Below are 22,255 nucleotides of genomic sequence, written 5' to 3' on the forward strand. Positions count from 1 at the left end.
TAAATCCGTCAAGGCAAGTCTCCAATTTAGAGCTCTGAAAACTTGTTTCTAGGATAGAAGACACCAAGTAAGTCCTCATGGAGATGGCATTCAAATTTACGTTCATGGTGATAGTATAATAATAAAGCAGCGCTTCTCAACCCAGTCCTTGGGAAACACCCAGTCAGGTTTTCAGGATATCCACAACAAATATTCATGAGAAATTCGCATATCAAGGCAGTGCATGCAAATTTCATACATATTCATTGTGGATATCCTGAAAACCTGACTGGCAGGGTGCGCCTTGAGGACTGGGTTGTGAAGCACTGTAATAGAGGGTGGCTTCCCTCTAGATATATCAAAAAGTTAATACCCAGGAGACCTCCAAGACTGTATTGGTCAAGGAGAATTTTAATATTAGAAGAAACTTGAAAACCCGCTTTTGACATCTTTGTAAGTTGATATTGGCTGCTGAAATGTTTAAAATCATCTGGTGGAAAGTTTACCTCCTCTCAGATTCTCTTCCAGTAAAAGGATACTTTATGTTCCAGACTTGTAGTGACTGGAGATCCTGGGGTTTCCATGGCTTGCTTTCAGAATTATAGCATGGATTTCTATGTGTTTCTCGAGACATCCAAGGCAACAACAACTGGTAAAGTTTATACAGACTGCCTCTTTCCTCAGGCCTCTGTGAAAAACCTGGTTTTAAAGATTTTTCCAGGTTTAGATCGCATTTAGTTCACAGACCTGGGCTTTACAAACATGCCCTTGGGGTTTTTAAGATATCCACAATGAACATACATGAGATCAATTTTCATATATCGAGTCTCCAGTACATACAAATTCTCACGTGTTCATTGTGAACACCCTAAAAATGCAACTAGTGGGGGGGGGGGGGAGGACCCAGGACAGGTTTGGGAATGTCTATTTTCAAGTATTCTCTGATTTGGTTCCCAACCTTGAGCCTTGGCATTCACAATGTCATTCACTTTGAAGTTTTCGTTTAAAGATCAGAAATCATTCAGTGTGACATATGCAATAGGAGAAATCAGAAGGGGTGGGGGCAAAAACCTTTTCATAACACTAAGACTTTGTCAGTTCCCAAATATGACAGCCTAGCCCTAGTCTGATCTTGCAAATCTGGATGGTCCATGGTGGCATTCTCAAGTAGATGCTGCTGGGAGCAACATCACATTTCTATCTCAGGCAGGTAAGTCTTGCTAAGGTGAATGGTAAAATTCTCCCTACACTCTAGAATATCTCTGAGCTAATGGCCATCTTCTATGCCATCATTTCTGAAAAATGGACAGTGAAAACAAACAGAAAAAACTGAAAAAGTTTTAAAATAAATTAAAAAAAAAAAAAGGCAGCTGTGACAGCTATAACCAGATGGTCTCTAATATGCCATGGGACTCAAACAAATTAATCAAGTTGACTACAAATTTAAGAAAAGAGTAGAAAAAATTAGTTAAAACCTTACTGAGTCTCACTTAAAAAAAAAAAAAAAAAAGTAAATAAATAAATAAAAATTGAGAGCTAAATTCATAATGAACTTGCAGCACCAATAAGAAGGATACACTGTCTTGGTGAAAAACAATGAATTCAGAAACACTGCACCGCCATCTAAAGAATCAAGTTTTTTTCTTGAAAGCTCTGTAAACTTGTTCTATGGGAGGGTCTCTCAATCCAGTCCTCAAGACACACCTAGTCAGTCAGTTTTTTAGGATACCTACAATGAATATGCATAAGATAAATTTGCATACCCTACCTCCATGGTGTGCAAATTTATCTCATGCATATTCACTGTGGGTATCCTGAAAACCTGACTGGCTAGGTGTGTCCCAAGGACTGGGATGAGAACCTCTGTTCTATGGTCATCTTTAGATTCATCATCCATACATGTAACTATAATTAACTGCCTGTCTCCACAGACCCTAAAACCCTGGCCCTGTGGGAGTTTGTCCATCCTTGCCCTCTGGAGAAAACATTATGAAAAGAAATTACTTACATGGCAGTAAGTCTGGATGACAGGTTCACATGCTCTCATTAGTAAGGCTTCAATCTGAATATCCTAACAAAAGAAAAAGAACAAAATCAATATACATTATACAATAAAGAAAAGAGATGCAAACACCAACCTCAGCACTACCACATAATATTCAGAGATGCAGAGAACCAAGACACATTTCATTAATACCAAATTGCATTCAAGAAACCAAAGAATAAAAGGACCTATCAGTTTCACTACTACCATAAAGTACCAAGGAAAAGAATGATTGTTCAGAAAAATTCTTTTCAATCATAGCTAACATCAATATGAATTTTAAGAAATGTAGTTACCCAAGAGATAGAAAACATGCACACTATGAAAAATGTTTCTGTGGATAATTATCTATGTAACATTATGCTCCCTCATATTCCTCAAGTATAATACCCTACCTCAGACTCCAGCTCTGTCAGGTTTCCAACTACCTCTCTGCATTCTACTGTCAGCTCATCCAGATGGTCCTGCAGACATTCTAGTTCCTGTATGAAGAACATATGGGACAATTGAAGGCTTCATATTAGAATAGGTCATATCAAGGATAAAAATCATTCACCAGACAAATAATTATAAACAACCCTACATTTTTGCAAACCCCCATTCTGATGCATAAGAAACTTATAGTCATTGACATCAGTGTTAGGATAAGACAACCTGGATTTTCTTTCCCATGGCTTGCCGTCACCTAATAGCCTTCTATCCATGGCCCTTCATAAATTCTAAATCACCAAAGAGAACTGGATTCATGAGATGAGACCTTCGGCTGTTACCTCAGCAAGTTAAGAAATGATTTGAAGTTAAAGTTAAAGTTGAAGTTAAACTTTCTGTTACCTCCCTATGTCCAGCTTCTCTCCCTCTCTTCCCCCACCACTTCCAGCATCTGGTTCACCTGCCCTCTTTACCTTTCTCCTTCCTGTTGTGGGTTCAGTATTTGACTCCCTCTTCCTTCATCCCCTAGGTCTAGCATTTATTTCCCTTCCCTCTAGGCCCCCCTTCCTCCCATGGGTCCAGCCAGCACCTCTCTCATTTCCCTCCATCGGCCACTCCTTCTCCTCCTCCCATTGGTCCAGCCAGCATCGCTCTCATTTCCCTCCAGCAGCCCCCTCCTCCTCCCCCATGAGTCCGGTCAGCATCTCTCTCTCCTTTCCCTGTCCCTCTCCCTCCCATGGGTCCAGCCGCACCTCTCTCATTTACCTCAAGACACCCCCCTCCTCCTCTCCCCATGGGTCCAGCCAGCACCTCTCCTCCCCCTCCCATGGGTCCAGCCAGCACCTCTCCTCCCCCTCCCATGGGTCCAGCCAGCACCTCTCTCCTTTTCCTCTTCTTCCTCCCACGGGTCCAGCTAGAACCTCTCTCCTTTCCCTCCAGACCCAGTCCTAACACACTCCCTCCCATGGGTCCACGTACAGGTTCCCGCGCCCGGCAGCGATTCACAGTCAGAAGCCATCTCTGTGGCCTTCCTTCTGCTGCGTCCTGCCCTCTCTACTGCAAATCCCTGTTTTGACACTAAACAGGAAGTTGCAGTAGAGGGTGGGACGCATCAGGAGGAAGGTCACGGAGAAATCCTTTTACTGTGATTTGCTGCCAGAAGCAGGATCCTATACGTGAAACCTGCGGTGGAAGAAGATAGGAAGAAAGAAAAGGATTTTTTCTTTACTGTGGGAACAAAAAACCCTTTTACCGCTCCCATGGGATGGCAAAAAGTTTTGTTCCTGCATCTTCTGTGATAGTCAGTACGACGGCACCCTCCGAAAGTATCGGTGGCTTTTTCCATTTGGACTTTTACCGACTGTAGAGGGAAGGTCCAGATGAGTGCCACATGTGGAGAAGCATGGAAAACACTAGCAGACTCAGGTTGCAAGGATTTGCCTGAGAGTGAGGAACATCGAGGGAGCCCATCATCCCAGAGTTCAAGCCTGATGCATGTGTGGCATAAAGCGGCTGCAAAGAACAAAACAAAAATCTAGGCCAACTCCGCAGGTGGGGAGCCAAAAAACTTGAACTGCTTGAGACTTTTTTCTTTTTTTTTTGGCGACAGTTTTGCAAAACACTAAATAATGTTTGGGACTACACTGATTATTTGAACGCTAGGGAGTGCTAGAATGAGCGTTTGATAGGTAGGTTTGTGTGCTGGAGGTGGGGGAGGAGTTTTAGATGGGTTACATCTTGCTCAGGGGCGAGAGAAGGGTAGATTGTGGGGGTTCTGCAGGGGTCTGTGCTGGGACCATTGCTTAACATGTGGGAATAACTAGTGAGGTAATTAAATTTATTCAAAGTTGTTAAATCACAAAAGGATTGTGAAAAATTGCAAGACGATCTTATAAGACTGGGCATCCAAATGACGTATGACGTTTAATGTGTGCAAGTGCAAAGTGATGCATGTGGGAAAGAGGAACCTGAAATATAGCGACGTGATGCAAGGTTCCGCATTAGGAGTCACCGACCAGGAAAAAGATTTCAGAGTCATCACTGACGATACTTTGAAACCCTCTGCTCAGTGTGCTACGGTAGCAAAGAAAGCAAACAGAATGTTAGGTATTATTAGGAAACGAATGGAAAATAAAAACAAGGATGTTATAATGCCTTTGTATCACTCCATGGTGTAACCGCACCTTCAATACTTTGTGCAATTCTGGTCATCGCAAAAGATATAGTGGAATTAGAAAAGATACAAAAAAGGGCGATGAAAATAATAAAGGGGATGGGACGACTTCCCTATGAAGAAAGGCCAAAACAGCAAGGAGAAAAGACGGCTGAGGGGAGATATGATAGAGGTATATAAAATAATGATGAGTGGAGTGGAACGGGTAGACATGAATCGCTTGTTTATTCTTTCCCAAAATACTAGGACTAGTGGGTAAGAAATGAAGCTACAAAGTAGTAAACTTAAAACAAATCGGAGAAAATATTTTTTCACTCAACGTGTAATTCAATTCTGGAATTTGCAGCCAGAGAATGTGGTAAAAGCAGTTAGCTTAGCGGAGATTAAAAAAAAAATTTGGATATCTTCCTTAAAAAAAAGTCCATAAGCCATTATTAAAATGAACTTGGGAATATCCACTGCTTATTTCTAGGATAAACAGCATAAAATGTATTGTACTGTTTTGGGATCTTGCCAGGAACTTGTGACCTAGATTGACCACTGTTGGAAACGGGATACTGGGCTTGATGGACCTTCGGTCTGTCCCAGTATGGCAACACTTATGTACTTACTAGTAAAAAAGGCCCATTTCTGCCTGTCATGAAACGGGCGCTAGCGGGCAAGGGACTCCCTTCCCCTCCCCTTATGCAAGTATCCCTGATGGTGTAGAGGCACCTGTTCGCTCGGGGCAGGAAAGAAAGAGTGCCCTCTTTCCTGCCCGTAGCGCTGCTGGTAGCTGCCCTGCTGCATCCTGTGCAAGTCTGGCTCTCGGCGTTTCAAAATGGCCACCGAGAGTTGAAGCATGTTTCCCTACTCCTCCCCGTTCGTTCATTTGCGTGGTTGTATACATGTTCCACCCTCGACGTCATCACGTGTGACGCGAGGGCGGGGCATGGAGACATGGTGAGTGTTCTGGCTTCACCACCATGAACTTACGAACCGGTGTCTGAGTGCCTGCAGTGACGTCAGTGTCCTCAGAACGTTGAGGGTGCGTTTTATTATAGTAGATGAGAGGAATTTTCCTTAAGGAAAGGGGCTGCCAAAGGCTGCTTGTAGCCAGTAACAAGATGAAGGGCTGGGGGGAGAGGTTCATAAGTTCCAAGAGGGTACCTGTTAGTGGGTCCGGGGGGGGGGGGGGGGGGGGCTTTGGGTATGAACAATACTGGGCTTCTCTTGGAATGTTAATGGATTACATGATGCAGGAAAGAGGAGTATGGTGTTTAATGAGCTGAAACATTTGCAGTGGGATATTATAGTCGTTCAGGAAATGCATCTGAGGGCAAGGGATTGTCATCTGCTTCAGCAGTGCTCTTTTGTGTTATGTGGGACTCATTTTTCTGGGGACAGGGTGGAAGGGGGGGAGGGTTGGCTATCCTTTGTAAAGCTACTTGTTCTTTGGTAACTGAGGAGAGTTATAGAGACTCACTAGGGAAGTGTCTAGCACTATCTAGTAAGGCTGGGTGGATTTCAGTAACTTTAATATATATGCTCCCAATAAGCAACAGGGTTCCTTTTTTTTTTCACTCCCTTTTAACACCTTAATCTTTTGTGAGCGGTAGGGTAATTGCGGGGGGAGATTTTAATCTAACTCCAGATGAGATTTGGGATAATTCTAGGGGCCGAGGGGAGTATAATAGGAGGCATAGGAAGGTTCTTTTTCGACTTGTTAAAGGGTTGGAACTTTTAGATGTCTGCCGCTTATATCATCATCCCTCTACTAAGAGTTATACCCGTTATTCTCACTCAGCTGGAACCAATACTCGGATTGATTTAATTTGGGGACAGGTTCAACATGGGGTGATTGAATCGTTGCATATTTCTGATCACTCTCCTGTATGGGGGGGTTTTGGAGAGTTAATGAACATCTGCTTGGAGCTAGAACGATTTGTGATGACTTGAAATTGGTTATTCAGAATTATATTTGGGGTAATAATGGCAAGCCAGCATATTTTCGAAAGAGATCGCCGGCCATCTTGAAATAATGGAAAGCCGATTTTGGCCGGCGCCAACTGCTGTCCATCGCGGAGCCGGCCAATCTTCAAGGGGGCGCGTCGGTAGCGTAGCGAAGGCGGGATGGGGGCGTGCTCACGAGATGGCCAGCTTCCCCCGATAATGGAAAAAAGAAAGCCGGCCCTGATGAGCATTTTGACAGCTTCACTTGGTCCCTTTTTTCTCAGGGCCAAGCTTCAAAAAGGCCCAAACTGACCAAATGACCACTGGAGGGAAATGGGGATGACCTCCCCTTACTCCCCCAGTGGTCACCAACCCCCTCCCACCCAAAAAAAAATATATTTTTTTTTTGCCAGCCTCAAATATCATACCGAGCTCCCTGACAGCAGTATGCAGGTCCCTGGAACAGTATTTAGTGGGTGCAGTGCACTTCAGGCAGGTAGCCCCAGGCCCATCCCCCCCTACCTGTTACACTTGTGGTGGTAAATGTTAATCCCTCCAAAACCCACTGTACCCACATGTAGGTGCCCCCCTTCATCTCTAAGGGCTATGGTGGTGGTGTACAGTTGTGGGGAGTGGGTTTTGGAGGGGGATTTGGGGGGCTCAGCGCCCAAGGTAAGGGAGCTATTTTAAGTCCACTGCAGTGTCCCCTAGGGTGCCCGGTTGGTGTCCTGGCATGACAGGGGGACCAGTGCACTACAAATGCTGGCTCCTCCCACGACCAAATGCCTTGGATTTGGCCGGGTTTGAGATCGCTGGCATTAGTTTCCATTATCAGTGAAATCCGATGCCGGCCATCTCAAACCCAGCCATCTCTGACATTTGGCCGGCCCCAATCGTAGTATTGAAACGAAAGATGGCCAGCCATCTTTTTCGATAATACAGTTCGGGACTACTCTTTGCAGCGCCGGCCAAATAGATGGCCTGCCATCTATTTGGCTGGCGCCGTTTCATTATGCCCCTCAAGGTCTGTGATAGTACTTCATGGGATACCCTTAAGGCAGCAGTGAGGGGACGTTTGGTAAAATGTGGGGCTAGATTGAAAAAGGAGAGAGAGCCAGTAGGCATTTAAAGCTTAGGGAATATCTTCTGAAATTAGAGCAAAAGCATCAAAGAGCACCAAGTGATAGGGCTTGGAGGGAGCTGAATTTTGTTCATGCAGATTTGGGTTGCTGGCAGATGAACTGGCAGATTTTATGAGGAGATGCCCAAGATGTAGACAATTTGAGTTTGGTTAAAAAAAAATTCCGGGGGCTCTCACTCTGCCTTCGAGCTCCAAATGCGATATTAAAACAGCTGAATAGCACCAAAACCCGCATGACAACGTGGAGTGGCTTATGGACCACTTTGTGACCCGCGAAACACGAGCGACGCCCAGCAGGGCAGTAAAAAAAGTGTTGACCATCCACGCGGCCCAGGAAAATCCAAGATGGCGACGGATGCACTCCAGGAACCACCTCCGCAGTTTCATCCGCTCCAACTGCAGCAAATAACTGACGCGGTTAAATCCGCGCTTGAACCGCAACTCCTAAAACTATCGGAGCAACTGGCAGTGGTGGAAACGCAGTTGGGAGAAACCACGCGCCGAACGGACGAGTTGGAGGTTCGTGTTTCTGAACTGGAGGACTCTGCAACGGGCAGAGAAATCTCTATGCAGGACTTTAAAAAAGAGCTGAAATTACAAAGGGACCATCTAGATGACTTGGAAAATCGATCCAGGAGATCTAACCTGCGTATAATTGGCATCCCGGAGTCGGTGTCGGATCGCTCCTTGTCCACGCAGCTGGAAAACTGGTTAAAGCTGGAATTTGCTTTATCAGACAGCGCGGGGCCTTTATGCTTAGAAAGGGCACATAGACTGGGACACAAAATCAATGCCAACAATAGACCGAGCGCGGTAATAATCAAGGTACACAATTTCATTCATAAAGAAGAAATCTTGAGAGGAACAAGGGCAAAATGGGACACTAACATTTGATGGTGCAGGAGTAAAAAAATCTTCCAGGATTACTCTGTCACGCTGCAGGCGCATAGGAAGGCGTTTGCCCCGCTAAGTCAACATTTGGCCCAGAAAAAACAGAGATTCATGCTCCTTTACCTGGCTCAACTAAAGGTCCTCATGGAGGGTGGTTGGAAAACGTTCCACTCCCCAGAAGACGCCCGGGACCAGCTACAAGGTACACAATCGCCAAATCCAAGTCAGAATGGCTGATGGAGTTCGGACTCACACAAATGAACACTGAAACAGCTGGAGGAGGAACCAGTATTGGCAGGCTATGAGAACTGCTCCAACTTTATGTGGCAGGGTAATGTTACAGTTAAGAAACAGTTTATGTAGAGTAAATGTTAACTAGAGAAATTTAATGTGGTCTGAATGGCTGTGCATGTATGGGGTTGATGTGAAGGGAGCGGGGGCTGTGAGTGGGGGATCCCATACCACTACGTGACTAGCACTCTCTCTGCACAGCGATGCTGTGGATAGAGACTGTGTGGATTAGGGGAGGGAATGAGGAAGGGCGGGAGATGGGAGGGAGATGGGGGGTAGGGAGGGGGGAGTAAAGGGAAGGGTGGGTGGGACAAGCATGGGTACAGATAAACATAAGGAAGGAGCGCATGGGAGCACAGAAAATATGGTGGGGGAGTTCTGGAGCCCAGTGAACAAACGAAGATACTCCTGGAGAAGGCTGGGCTCCAGGAGTGTAATTGTCCGACGAGACAGTCCAATAGGAACCTCAGTCACAACGCATGAAAGGTAAAACCGAATTAAAAATCCTATCTTGGAATGTAGCGGGAATTACGTCCCCCATAAAACGGTATAAGATATTATCCCAATTGAGGGCGCATGGTGCGGACATCGCGTGCCTCCAGGAAACTAAACTTTCAGATAAGGAGCACGCGAAACTCTTCCAACAATGGGTGGGTGAAAGCTATTACTCCTCCTCGGGGAATCGGAGTGGTGGAGTGGCTATTCTTTTTAAAAAAAGGCCTGCCCTGCCAAGCCAGGCTAGTGTATGGAGACTCCGATGGGCACATAGTATTGCTTCAATTAAATTACCAGGGAACAAAATTCTATTTATGCACCGTGTATGGGCCAAACTCATTTTCCCCTTCTTTCTTGGGTCTACAATACACAGATGCGCCGTGGGTATGGGCGGGGGATTTCAACCAAGTCATGGAGCCAGCCCTGGATAGGTCTTCCCCACGTGCAGTGGCGGCGGTGGGTGGTGGGAGAGGCCTGCCAGCCTTATGCAAATCTTTAACCTTAGTTGATCCGTGGCAACTATTGCACCCTGAGAGCAAGGATTACACTCATCAATCTAAGGTCCACCAAATGTGGTCACGAATCGATTACATATTGCTATCCCAATCTTGGTTCTTCAGAGTGCATAGGGCCTTTATAGGCCCTACTGAGATCTCCGATCACTCCCTGATAGGAATAGAATTAAATCTGGGGACTAGGAGGGAAGCTTCTAGATTGTGGCGATTTCCTTCGCACCTATATCAGGATAAGAAATTTGTGGATCATGTGAAGGCCCGCTGGCAGTTCTAGGTTGACACGAATGCGCCCTCTTGCACTTCACCAACTTTATTTTGGGAGGCCTCTAAGGCTGTTGTTCGCGGAGAGATAATTGCATATATGAGTGCGCGAGCAAAGAAACTGGCAGCGGGCATTTTACAGCTAGAGTCAGCTTATAGGGTGGCAAAAAGATTGCATATAGCTAACCCCAATAGAGAAAACCAAGAGAAAGTGACGTCAGCATTGGTGGCGTTAAACTCGATGCTTCACGAGAAATATAAGGGGCTACTATTTGCCAGGCACCTAAATTTTCAACGTTTTGGAAACAAAACAGGGAGACTCCTGGCACAGGTAGCTAGAGCAAAAACAACAAAGAAATTTATTTCCCAAATCAAACTAGGTGCTGGGCCACGGCTCTCCCGACCCAAGGAAATAGCAAAGGCATTCAAAGATTATTTTCAGGAAGTGTATTCCAATAAGGGAGAAACCCAAGGCCCATTGATAGAAGATTATTTAGAAGACGCGGCCATGCCGCGCCTGGAACAGAAAGTGATAGAACAAATGTCTCTCCCTATTAGAGCACAGGAACTACAAAAGGTAATAAAATCCCTACCACTCCGATCGGCCCCTGGACCGGACGGGTTTCCTAGCGAATACTACAAAATCCTGGGTCACGATTTGGTGGGACCCCTAATCTCATACTATGAAGCGGTGGTGGGGCGTGGGAGTTTTTCCCTGAGAGAAAATGAAGCGCTAAAGCGAATGCTACATACCTGTAGAAGGTATTCTCCGAGGACAGCAGGCTGATTGTTCTCACTGATGGGTGACGTCCACGGCAGCCCCTCCAATCGGAAACTTCTCTAGCAAAGTCCTTTGCTAGTCCTCGCGCGGCCGTCTTCCCGCCCGAAACCGGCTCGAGCCGGCCAGTCCAGTATGTAGCAAGACAATACACTTCAAGGGAAGACACAACTCCAACGGGGAGGCGGGCGGGTTTGTGAGAACAATCAGCCTGCTGTCCTCGGAGAATACCTTCTACAGGTATGTAGCATTCGCTTTCTCCGAGGACAAGCAGGCTGCTTGTTCTCACTGATGGGGTATCCCTAGCCCCCAGGCTCACTCAAAACAACAACCATGGTCAATTGGGCCTCGCAACGGCGAGGACATAACTGAGATTGACCTAAAAAAATTTACCAACTAACTGAGAGTGCAGCCTGGAACAGAACAAACAGGGCCCTCGGGGGGTGGAGTTGGATCCTAAAGCCCAAACAGGTTCTGAAGAACTGACTGCCCGAACCGACTGTCGCGTCGGGTATCCTGCTGCAGGCAGTAATGAGATGTGAATGTGTGGACAGATGACCACGTCGCAGCTTTGCAAATCTCTTCAATGGTGGCTGACTTCAAGTGGGCTACCGACGCAGCCATGGCTCTAACATTATGAGCCGTGACATGACCCTCAAGAGCCAGCCCCACCTGGGCATAAGTGAAGGAAATGCAATCTGCTAGCCAATTGGATATGGTGCGTTTCCCTACAGCCACTCCCCTCCTATTGGGATCAAAAGAAACAAACAATTGGGCGGACTGTCTGTGGGGCTGTGTCCGCTCCAGGTAGAAGGCCAATGCTCTCTTGCAGTCCAATGTGTGCAGCTGACGTTCAGCAGGGCAGGAATGAGGACGGGGAAAGAATGTTGGCAAGACAATCGACTGGTTCAGATGGAACTCCGACACGACCTTTGGCAAGAACTTAGGGTGAGTGCGGAGGACTACTCTGTTATGATGAAATTTGGTGTAAGGGGCCTGGGCTACCAGGGCCTGAAGCTCACTGACTCTACGAGCTGAAGTAACTGCCACCAAGAAAATGACCTTCCAGGTCAAGTACTTCAGATGGCAGGAATTCAGTGGCTCAAAAGGAGGTTTCATCAGCTGGGTGAGAACGACATTGAGATCCCATGACACTGTAGGAGGCTTGACAGGGGGCTTTGACAAAAGCAAACCTCTCATGAAGCGAACAACTAAAGGCTGTCCTGAGATCGGCTTACCTTCCACATGGTAATGGTATGCACTGATTGCGCTAAGGTGAACTCTTACAGAGTTGGTCTTGAGACCAGACTCAGACAAGTGCAGAAGGTATTCAAGCAGGGTCTGTGTAGGACAAGAGCGAGGAGCTAGGGCCTTGCTGTCACACCAGACGGAAAACCTCCTCCACAGAAAGAAGTAACTCCTCTTAGTGGAATCTTTCCTGGAAGCAAGCAAGATGCGGGAGACACCCTCTGACAGACCCAAAGAGGCAAAGTCTACGCTCTCAACATCCAGGCCGTGAGAGCCAGGGACCGGAGGCTGGGATGCAGAAGAGCCCCTTCGTCCTGCGTGATGAGGGTCGGAAAACACTCCAATCTCCACGGTTCTTCGGAGGATAACTCCAGAAGAAGAGGGAACCAGATCTGACGCGGCCAAAAAGGAGCAATCAGAATCATGGTGCCTCGGTCTTGCTTGAGTTTCAACAAAGTCTTCCCCACCAGAGGAGTGGGAGGATAAGCATACAGCAGGCCCTCCCCCCAATCCAGGAGGAAGGCATCCGATGCCAGTCTGCCGGGGGCCTGAAGCCTGGAACAGAACTGAGGGACTTTGTGATTCGCTCGAGATGCGAAGAGATCCACCAAGGGGGTGCCCCACGCTTGGAAGATCTGGCGCACCACTCGGGAGTTGAGCGACCACTCGTGAGGTTGCATGATCCTGCTCAGTCTGTCGGCCAGACTGTTGTTTACGCCTGCCAGATATGTGGCTTGGAGCACCATGCCGAGACGGCGAGCCCAGAGCCACATGCTGACGGCTTCCTGACACAGGGGGCGAGATCCGGTGCCCCCCTGCTTGTTGATGTAATACATGGCAACCTGGTTGTCTGTCTGAATTTGGATAATTTGGTGGGACAGCCGATCTCTGAAAGCCTTCAGAGCGTTCCAGATCGCTCGCAACTCCAGGAGATTGATCTGTAGACCGTGTTCCTGGAGGGACCAGCTTCCTTGGGTGTGAAGCCCATCGACATGAGCTCCCCACCCCAGGAGAGACGCATCCGTTGTCAGCACTTTTTGTGGCTGAGGAATTTGGAAAGGACGTCCCAGAGTCAGATTGGACCAAATCGTCCACCAATACAGGGATTCGAGAAAACTCGTGGACAGGTGGATCACGTCTTCTAGATCCCCAGCAGCTTGAAACCACTGGGAAGCTAGGGTCCATTGAGCAGATCTCATGTGAAGGCGGGCCATGGGAGTCACATGAACTGTGGAGGCCATGTGGCCCAGCAATCTCAACATCTGCCGAGCTGTGATCTGCTGGGACGCTCGCACCCGCGAGACGAGGGACAACAAGTTGTTGGCTCTCGTCTCTGGGAGATAGGCGCGAGCAGTCCGAGAATCCAGCAGAGCTCCTATGAATTCGAGTCTCTGCACTGGGAGAAGATGGGACTTTGGGTAATTTATCACAAACCCCAGTAGCTCCAGGAGGCGAATAGTCATCTGCATGGACTGCAGGGCTCCTGCCTCGGACGTGTTCTTCACCAGCCAATCGTCGAGATACGGGAACACGTGCACCCCCAGCCTGCGAAGTGCCGCTGCTACTACAGCCAGGCACTTTGTGAACACCCTGGGCGCAGAGGCGAGCCCAAAGGGTAGCACACAGTACTGGAAGTGACGTGTGCCCAGCTGAAATCGCAGATACTGTCTGTGAGCTGGCAGTATCGGGATGTGTGTGTAGGCATCCTTCAAGTCCAGAGAGCATAGCCAATCGTTTTCCTGAATCATGGGAAGAAGGGTGCCCAGGGAAAGCATCCTGAACTTTTCTTTTACGAGATATGTGTTCAGGGCCCTTAGGTCTAGGATGGGACGCATCCCCCCTGTTTTCTTTTCCACAAGGAAGTACCTGGAATAGAATCCCAGCCCTTCTTGCCCGGATGGCACGGGCTCGACCGCATTGGCGCTGAGAAGGGCGGAGAGTTCCTCTGCAAGTACCTGCTTGTGCTGGAAGCTGTAAGACTGAGCTCCCGGTGGACAATTTGGAGGTTTTGAGGCCAAATTGAGGGTGTATCCTTGCCGGACTATTTGCAGAACCCACTGATCGGAGGTTATGAGAGGCCACCTTTGGTGAAAAGCTTTCAACCTCCCCCCGACCGGCAGGTCGCCCGGCACTGATACTTGGATGTCGGCTATGCTCTGCTGGAGCCAGTCAAAAGCTCGCCCCTTGCTTTTGCTGGGGAGCCGCGGGGCCTTGCTGAGGCGCACGCTGCTGACGAGAGCGAGCGCGCTAGGGCTTAGCCTGGGCCGCAGGCTGTCGAGAAGGGGCATTGTACCTACGCTTGCCAGAAGAGTAGGGAACAGTCCTCCTTCCCCCAAAAAATCTTCTACCTGTAGAGGTAGAGGCTGAAGGCTGCCGGCGGGAGAACTTGTCGAATGCGGTGTCCCGCTGGTGGAGATGCTCTACCACCTGCTCAACCTTCTCTCCAAAAATATTGTCCGCACGGCAAGGCGAGTCCGCAATCCGCTGCTGGAGTCTATTCTCCAGGTCGGAGGCACGCAGCCATGAGAGCCTGCGCATCACCACACCTTGAGCAGCGGCCCTGGACGCAACATCAAAGGTGTCATACACCCCTCTGGCCAGGAATTTTCTGCACACCTTCAGCTGCCTGACCACCTCCTGAAAAGGCTTGGCTTGCTCAGGGGGAAGAGCATCAACCAAGCCCGCCAACTGCCGCACATTGTTCCGCATGTGTATGCTCGTGTAGAGCTGGTAAGACTGGATTTTGGCCACGAGCATAGAAGAATGGTAATCCTTCCTCCCAAAGGAGTCTAAGGTTCTAGAGTCTTTGCCCGGGGGCGCCGAAGCATGCTCCCTAGAACTCTTAGCCTTCTTTAGGGCCAAATCCACAACTCCAGAGTCATGAGGCAACTGGGTGCGCATCAGCTCTGGGTCCCCATGGATCCGGTACTGGGACTCGATCTTCTTGGGAATGTGGGGATTACTTAGTGGCTTGGTCCAGTTCGCAAGCAATGTCTTTTTTAGGACATGGTGCAAGGGAACAGTGGACGCTTCCTTAGGTGGAGAAGGATAGTCCAGGAGCTCAAACATTTCAGCCCTGGGCTCGTCCTCCACAACCACCGGGAAGGGGATGGCCGTAGACATCTCCCGGACAAAGGAAGCGAAAGACAGACTCTCAGGAGGAGAAAGCTGTCTTTCAGGAGAGGGAGTGGGATCGGAAGGAAGACCCTCAGACTCCTCGTCAGAGAAATATCTGGGGTCTTCCTCTTCCTCCCACGAGGCCTCACCCTCGGTGTCAGACACAAGTTCACGAACCTGTGTCTGCAACCTCGCCCGGCTCGACTCGGTGGAGCCACGTCCACGATGGGGGCGTCGAGAGGTAGACTCCCTCGCCCGCATCGGCGAAGCTCCCTCCGCCGACGTAGTCGGGGAGCCCTCCTGGGAGGTGGCCGCAGTCGGCACCGCACGCGGTACTGACGTCGGGGACCTCACCCCGGGCGATGGGCCAGCCGGCGCCACGCTCGACGGTACCGGAGGCACAAGCACCGCCGGTACCGGAGGGGTAGGGCGCAACAGCTCTCCCAGAATCTCTGGGAGAACGGCCCGGAGGCTCTCGTTCAGAGCGGCTGCAGAGAAAGGCAAAGAGGTCGATGCAGGCGTCGACGTCAGAACCTGTTCCGGGCGAGGAGGCTGTTCCGGGCTGTCCAGAGTGGAGCGCATCGACACCTCCTGAACAGAGGGTGAGCGGTCCTCTCGGTGCCGATGCCTGCTGGGTGCCGACTCCCTCGGCGACCCAGAGCTCTCGGTGCCGACGCGGGGAGGCGACCGGTGTCGGTGCTTCTTCGACTTCTTCCGAAGCATGTCACCGGAGCTCCCCGGCACCGACGAGGAGGACGTAGAATCCAGCCGTCGCTTCCTCGGGGCCGAGGCCGAAGGAGGTCGGTCTCGGGGGGGCTGTACCGCAGGAGCCCTCAGGGTAGGAGGAGACCCACCCGAAGGCTCACCGCCACCAGCAGGGGAATGGACAGCCCTCACCTGCACTCCTGACGATGCACCACCGTCCGACGACATCAGCAGACGAGGTCCCGGTACCACCGACGTCGATGCAGTCGCCCGATACCTTGGCGCCGATGCAGAGGCCCGATGCCTCGATGCACTCGATGCAGTGGCGGCCGAGGAAGATGGTCTGGACGCTGACGACGTCGATGCACTCGAAGATCCCGGTGCCGATGCCGACGAAGAGCCCGAGAACAACACGTTCCACTGGGCTAATCTCGCTACCTGAGTCCGCCTTTGAAGCAGGGAACACAGACTACAGTTCTGAGGGCGGTGCTCGGCCCCCAGACACTGAAGACACGACGAGTGTCTATCAGTGAGCGAGATTATCCGGGCGCACTGGGTGCACTTCTTGAAGCCGCTGGAAGGCTTCGATGTCATGGGCGGAAAAATCACGCCGGCGAAATCAAAATCCGAAATGACGGAAAAAGAGCACCAAAAATTTTTAAGGGAGAAAATCTCGACCGAGGCCGAAAAGAGGCCTACCCCGACGACGAAAGAAAACTTATCGGGGCAAAAAGCTGGAAGTACGGGAAGGGGTTGAAACGAAACCCGGGGGGGTTTCCGGAGCACTTCCCAACACTTTTAAAGACTTTTCCGAAGAAAAAAACACGTCAAAATAAATTTGGACGCGCGAGGTAGACTTTCCGGGGCTCGACACGGCGAAACACGACCGTACCGAGTGCGGACAAAAGAAGACTGGCCGGCTCGAGCCGGTTTCGGGCGGGAAGACGGCCGCGCATGCGCGGTGCGCGCGGGCGCGCGAGGACTAGCAAAGGACTTTGCTAGAGAAGTTTCCGATTGGAGGGGCTGCCGTGGACGTCACCCATCAGTGAGAACAAGCAGCCTGCTTGTCCTCGGAGAATTGCTCTTATTCCAAAGCCGGGAAAGCCGCAAGACCAATTGGAATCCTACAGACCAATATCATTACTCAATGTTGATGTTAAGATTTTGGCAAGGGTATTGGCAGACAGGCTAGCGCAACATCTACCGTCTTTAATTGGTGACCATCAGGTCGGCTTCGTCAGAGGCCGTCAAGCTACGGTAAATGTGCGAAAAGTCCTCCTGTCCATAGCGCATAGTCAGAACACAAAAAACCCGCTTTTATTAGTGAGTCTCGATGCTGAAAAAGCATTCGATAAAGTGCAGTGGAATTATCTTTTCCGGGTGTTGCGCTGGGTGGGACTGGAGGGCTGGTTCATGGAGGCTGTAGCGGCTCTGTACTCTAATCCCATGGCCAGCATAGTGACAAACGGGACCCAATCAGCAGCATTCACACTGCAACGGGGAACTACACAAGGCTGCCCACTATCCCCCTCTTGTTCCTATTGTACTTAGATCCCTTACTACGGACCATCACAAGAGACCCAGATATAGGGGGCCTTTCTATGCCCGCACAGGAGGTCAAAATATTAGCATTTGCGGATGATATATTTTTGACTTTGACTAACCCTGAAACATCAGTGCAGCATCTGCTCGGGGCCCTGGACGAATTTGGGTTTCTCACGGGATTTTCCCTGAACTTTCAAAAGTCAGTAGCCCTTCCAACACAGGCAGAGATTAGGACAAAGTGGACAGGCAAATTTCCCTTTCAATGGGAGACAACCAGGCTCAAATATTTGGGGGTTTATATCCCCATAGACCTATCGGAGCTCTATGCACTTAATATGGTACCCCTAAAGCAACAGACCACGAAAATGTTGCAAAGATGGCAGGCACTCCCGATCTCACTATTAGGTCGCATTGCACTTTACAACATAGTCCTTTTTCCCAAGTGGACATACGTGTTGCAAATGCTCCCGCTACTCCTACGTCCCGGATAGGGAAAGTGGCTCCGAAAAAAATTAAATTATTTCTTATGGCAGGGGAAGAGGGCCCGCATACCACTTCCCAAAGTAATGTTACCCCGAATTAGGGGGGGATTGGGACTTCTGGACCTTAAACTGTTTGCCCTCGCTAGTAATACACGGCACATATCAGATTGGTTTCGCAACTCCCACTATTTTACTTGCACAGACACAGAGATTGCTTTACTGGGAAATACCCATTTTGCATGGTGGTTACACGCCCCATCGGTGGACTTGACCCAGTTGGGACAGCTGCGATATGTTCTGTCCCCGCTGCGCACCACCTGGAGGAGACTCTGTCGGCTTCGGTCGTTGAGTCCTTCAGTCTCGGGACTGTTGCCACTTAGTGGAAATTCGGCATTCCCGGCAGGGAGTACTTCACCTGCCTTTCGGAGGTGGTGCGCGGCGGGGATAAAATATCTGTTTCAGGTGGTAAACGACCAAGGGGGAATAAAATCACTTGAGGAGCTGAAGGAAGAGTATGGGGCGAATGTGAATGATTGGTTTGCGTATGCACAGTTGAAACATTATGTAGCCTCGTTACCGGCAGACTCTTTGAGTGTGGACTCTTGGGACAAAGTTCATGAAATGCTTGGACTGGACGCACAACTGAAAGTACCACTCAGTTACTTCCACTGCAACCTGAGAGATGCATTGTAGACCCTGGATTACAAGGAGGTGTCCGTGGCTTGGAGTGCCGAGCTGCACTTAAACATACAACCAGAGCAAACTGGGGAATGCCTAAAAGCAATGTACAAAATGACGGCAAAAGCGGCTTGGTGGGAAATGCAGTACAAATTCCTACTTCGATTGCATATTTCTCCTTACAGAGCATATAGAGCAACACTGCGAGAAACAGACTCTTGTCCTAAATGTAAAGGTGCTAAGGCCCACTTGGGGCACATGTATTGGAACTGTGTTAGAATAAAAATCTTTTGGACAGAGTTACATGGCCACGTGACACAGATCTGGAACTCATCTTGGAAGCAGTCTCCAAGATAACTGTTCGATGTAGTCGGGCTGCAAAGACCAACACCGGTGGGATTTAGAAGCTTTTTGCGTAGAACTATGTTAATGTCTTGTTTGAATGGGATGTATATCTAGATAAACACTCAATACTGCATGACGCCCAATCAGGATTCCGATCGAATCATAGCACAGAAACAGTATTAATCACCCTTATGACCAAATTCAAACAAATCATCGCAACTGGCAACAATATACTCCTCCTACAATTTGACATGTCAAGCGCCTTCGACATGGTAGACCACGGAATCCTGCTACACATACTCGAACATTTTGGCATAGGAGGAAATGTCCTGAACTGGTTCAAGGGGTTCCTAACCCTATGTTCGTATCAAGTCACATCTAATTCAACCACGTCCAAGGCATGGACACCTGAATGTGGAGTCCCACAAGGATCACCTCTTTCACCAACTATTTTCAACCTAATGATGATCCCGTTAGCAAAACTCTTATCAAACCATAATCTCAACCCGTATATATACGCCGATGATGTAACAATATACATCCCATTCAAACAAGACACCAAAGAAATCTCCAACGAAATCAATCAAAGTCTACACGTCATGAACACATGGGCAGACGCATTCCGCCTGAAATTAAACGCAGAAAAAACCCGATGCCTGATACTCACCTCCCAATACAACACAAATGAATTCAACGCTATAAACACACCAACCCTAAACCTCCCAGTCTCAGAAACGCTAAAAATCCTTGGAGTCACTATCGACCGCCACCTAACACTCGAAACCCACGCAAACAATACAACCAAGAAGATGTTCTATGGCATGTGGAAATTGAAAAGAATAAGACCATTCTTTCCAAGATTCGTCTTCCGCAGCCTAGTGCAATCCCTCGTCCTCAGCCACCTGGATTACTGCAACTCACTATACGCGGGCTGCAAAGAGCAAATAATGAGGAAACTTCAAACAGCCCAGAACACAGCAGCCAGGCTCATCCTCGGAAAACCAAGATACGAAAGGGCGAAACCACTACGAGTGAAATTGCATTGGCTTCCACTTAAGGAACGCGTTATTTTCAAAGTTTGCACACTAGTCCATAAGATCATCTACGGCGAAGCCCCAGCGTACATGTCTGATTTAATAGACCTACCACCCAGAAACGCTAAAAGGTCATCCCGAACATACCTCAACCTCCACTTTCCCACTTGCAAGGGCCTGAAATACAAGACGCTACACGCGTCAACCTTTTCCCACATGAGCACGCAGGCTTGGAATACACTGCCGCGCAACCTAAGAATGATTAACGAACAAACTTCCTTCCGAAAACTACTGAAGACTTACCTGTTTGAACAAACTTACGGAAAGAACCAAAACACATAGAGTCCATACTCACTGTTCATCAATGCAACATACATCCACTTCAGATCCCTCATCCCGTAATATGTTGTCCCACTGTCTCCTCCCAATGTTTCTATGTTGATGTCCCATTGTTATAATCCCTATGATAATCGAATGTCTCGCACAACTCTGCACAATGTATTCCATATCCAATTTGTTACAAATGTATTTCTACTATTCATATCTTATTGTAAGCCACACTGAGCCCGCAAAAAGGTGGGAAAATGTGGGATACAAATGCAATAAATAAATAAACCATACTGCAGTTATGGTTGACGGAGGACAGTCCCACAGCCCACACTGGAGATCAGCGATGATCCAGGCATGCGCCTTGGAAAAGAAGGGTATACCGGACTTGGCCTCCAAAAAAGGAGTGCAATTTTGTAACACCTGGGCCCCATTCTGGGACTCCTTCACACCAGTAGCAAGAAGCAAAATATTGAATTGTTGACTCATGCTTGATAGAGAAGGGTTGGGGGTAAGGGAAGGGAGAGGCGGGGGGGGGGGGGGGGAGGGATAGGGAATAGGATAGGAGGGAATAAAAGGAAAAGGCAAGACGAACAATGTGTTCTATAAGATATGTAACTTGAATTATATTGTGGGCTGTTGATGTTTGGATTGCAATAAATACGATTTATACAAAAAAAAAAAAACCGGGACACAGCTGGCCTGTCTGTTATGGGCACGTAAAGCTTCTCATTTGATATACAAGGTTAGAGATCCGAGTGGCCAGTTATGTTATTCTGACGATTCTATAAGGGCACAATTTTTAACTTTTTATAAAAGGTTATACATGGAGTCAGAGCCTAGTATACATGAGGATTTCCAGACATATTTGTATGGTACTGTATTGCCGACTCTACTGGCAGAGGATAGAATCCGTTTCAACGCACCTATGAAGTTGGAAGAAATAAAATGTGTAATTAAGGACTTCAAGTTGGGAAAGGCTCCGGGGTTAGATGGCCTCAGTGCAAAATTTTATAAGACCTTTGGGGTAGATTTATGAGGACTTTTTTTTTTTTTTAAGTAAGAGTGGTGTCATGAAACACCTAGTCACCCACCTAGGGTTAATCCTGCGACCACCTAGAGGGTCTATCCGCAGCACAGCTCAGGTCTGCCTGCACCTAGGCATGTGCTCTACAATAGCACCTTCCTCCCACTGACTGGGTCCCAACTGCCTCTAGGTGAGGCTCCTGCTCTTAAGGTAGTCCCCAGTGATTTCTAGGACACTGGGGCCACACTCCCAGTGGTCCCACAGTTCCTAGAAAGCATGCAGAGACCCAAAAAAACAAACCACCAGAATTCCTAGTCAGTCCAGACAAGTAGAGGCAATAAAGGTTTATTGTCATGAAAAATTAGAAAGCGAATGCTACATACCTGTAGAAGGTAATCTCCGAGGACAGCAGGCTGATTGTTCTCACTGATGGGTGACGTCCACGGCAGCCCCTCAAATCGGAAAACATTACTAGCAAAGGCCTTTGCTAGTCCTCGCGCGCTGATGCGCACCGCGAATGCGCGGCCGTCTTCCCGCCTGAACCGGCTCGTCTTCGTCAGTCCCATATGTAGCAATACAAAACAAGGGAAGACACAACTCCAAAGGGAAGGCGGGCGGGTTTGTGAGAACAATCAGCCTGCTGTCCTCGGAGAATACCTTCTACAGGTATGTAGCATTCGCTTTCTCCAAGGACAAGCAGGCTGCTTGTTCTCACTGATGGGGTATCCCTAGCCCCCAGGCTCACTCAAAACAACAAACAAGGTCAATTGGGCCTTGCAACGGCGAGGACATAACTGAGATTGACCTAACAATTTATC

The 22,255-nt window shown here is 48.6% G+C and overlaps 1 protein-coding gene across 1 annotated transcript in view; it reads right to left on the minus strand.

Moving 5' to 3' along the window:
* GLG1 (golgi glycoprotein 1) overlaps positions 1-22,255 on the minus strand; it is a 435,835-nt gene that overhangs the window by 230,398 nt on the left and 183,182 nt on the right. Inside the window, 2 exon segments of the mRNA XM_030203623.1 lie at positions 1,988-2,050; positions 2,419-2,505. Of these exon segments, the coding sequence (XP_030059483.1) occupies positions 1,988-2,050; positions 2,419-2,505 (150 nt within the window).

Source organism: Microcaecilia unicolor, chromosome 5 (genome assembly GCF_901765095.1).
Source record: "Microcaecilia unicolor chromosome 5, aMicUni1.1, whole genome shotgun sequence".
NCBI lineage: Eukaryota > Metazoa > Chordata > Amphibia > Gymnophiona > Siphonopidae > Microcaecilia > Microcaecilia unicolor.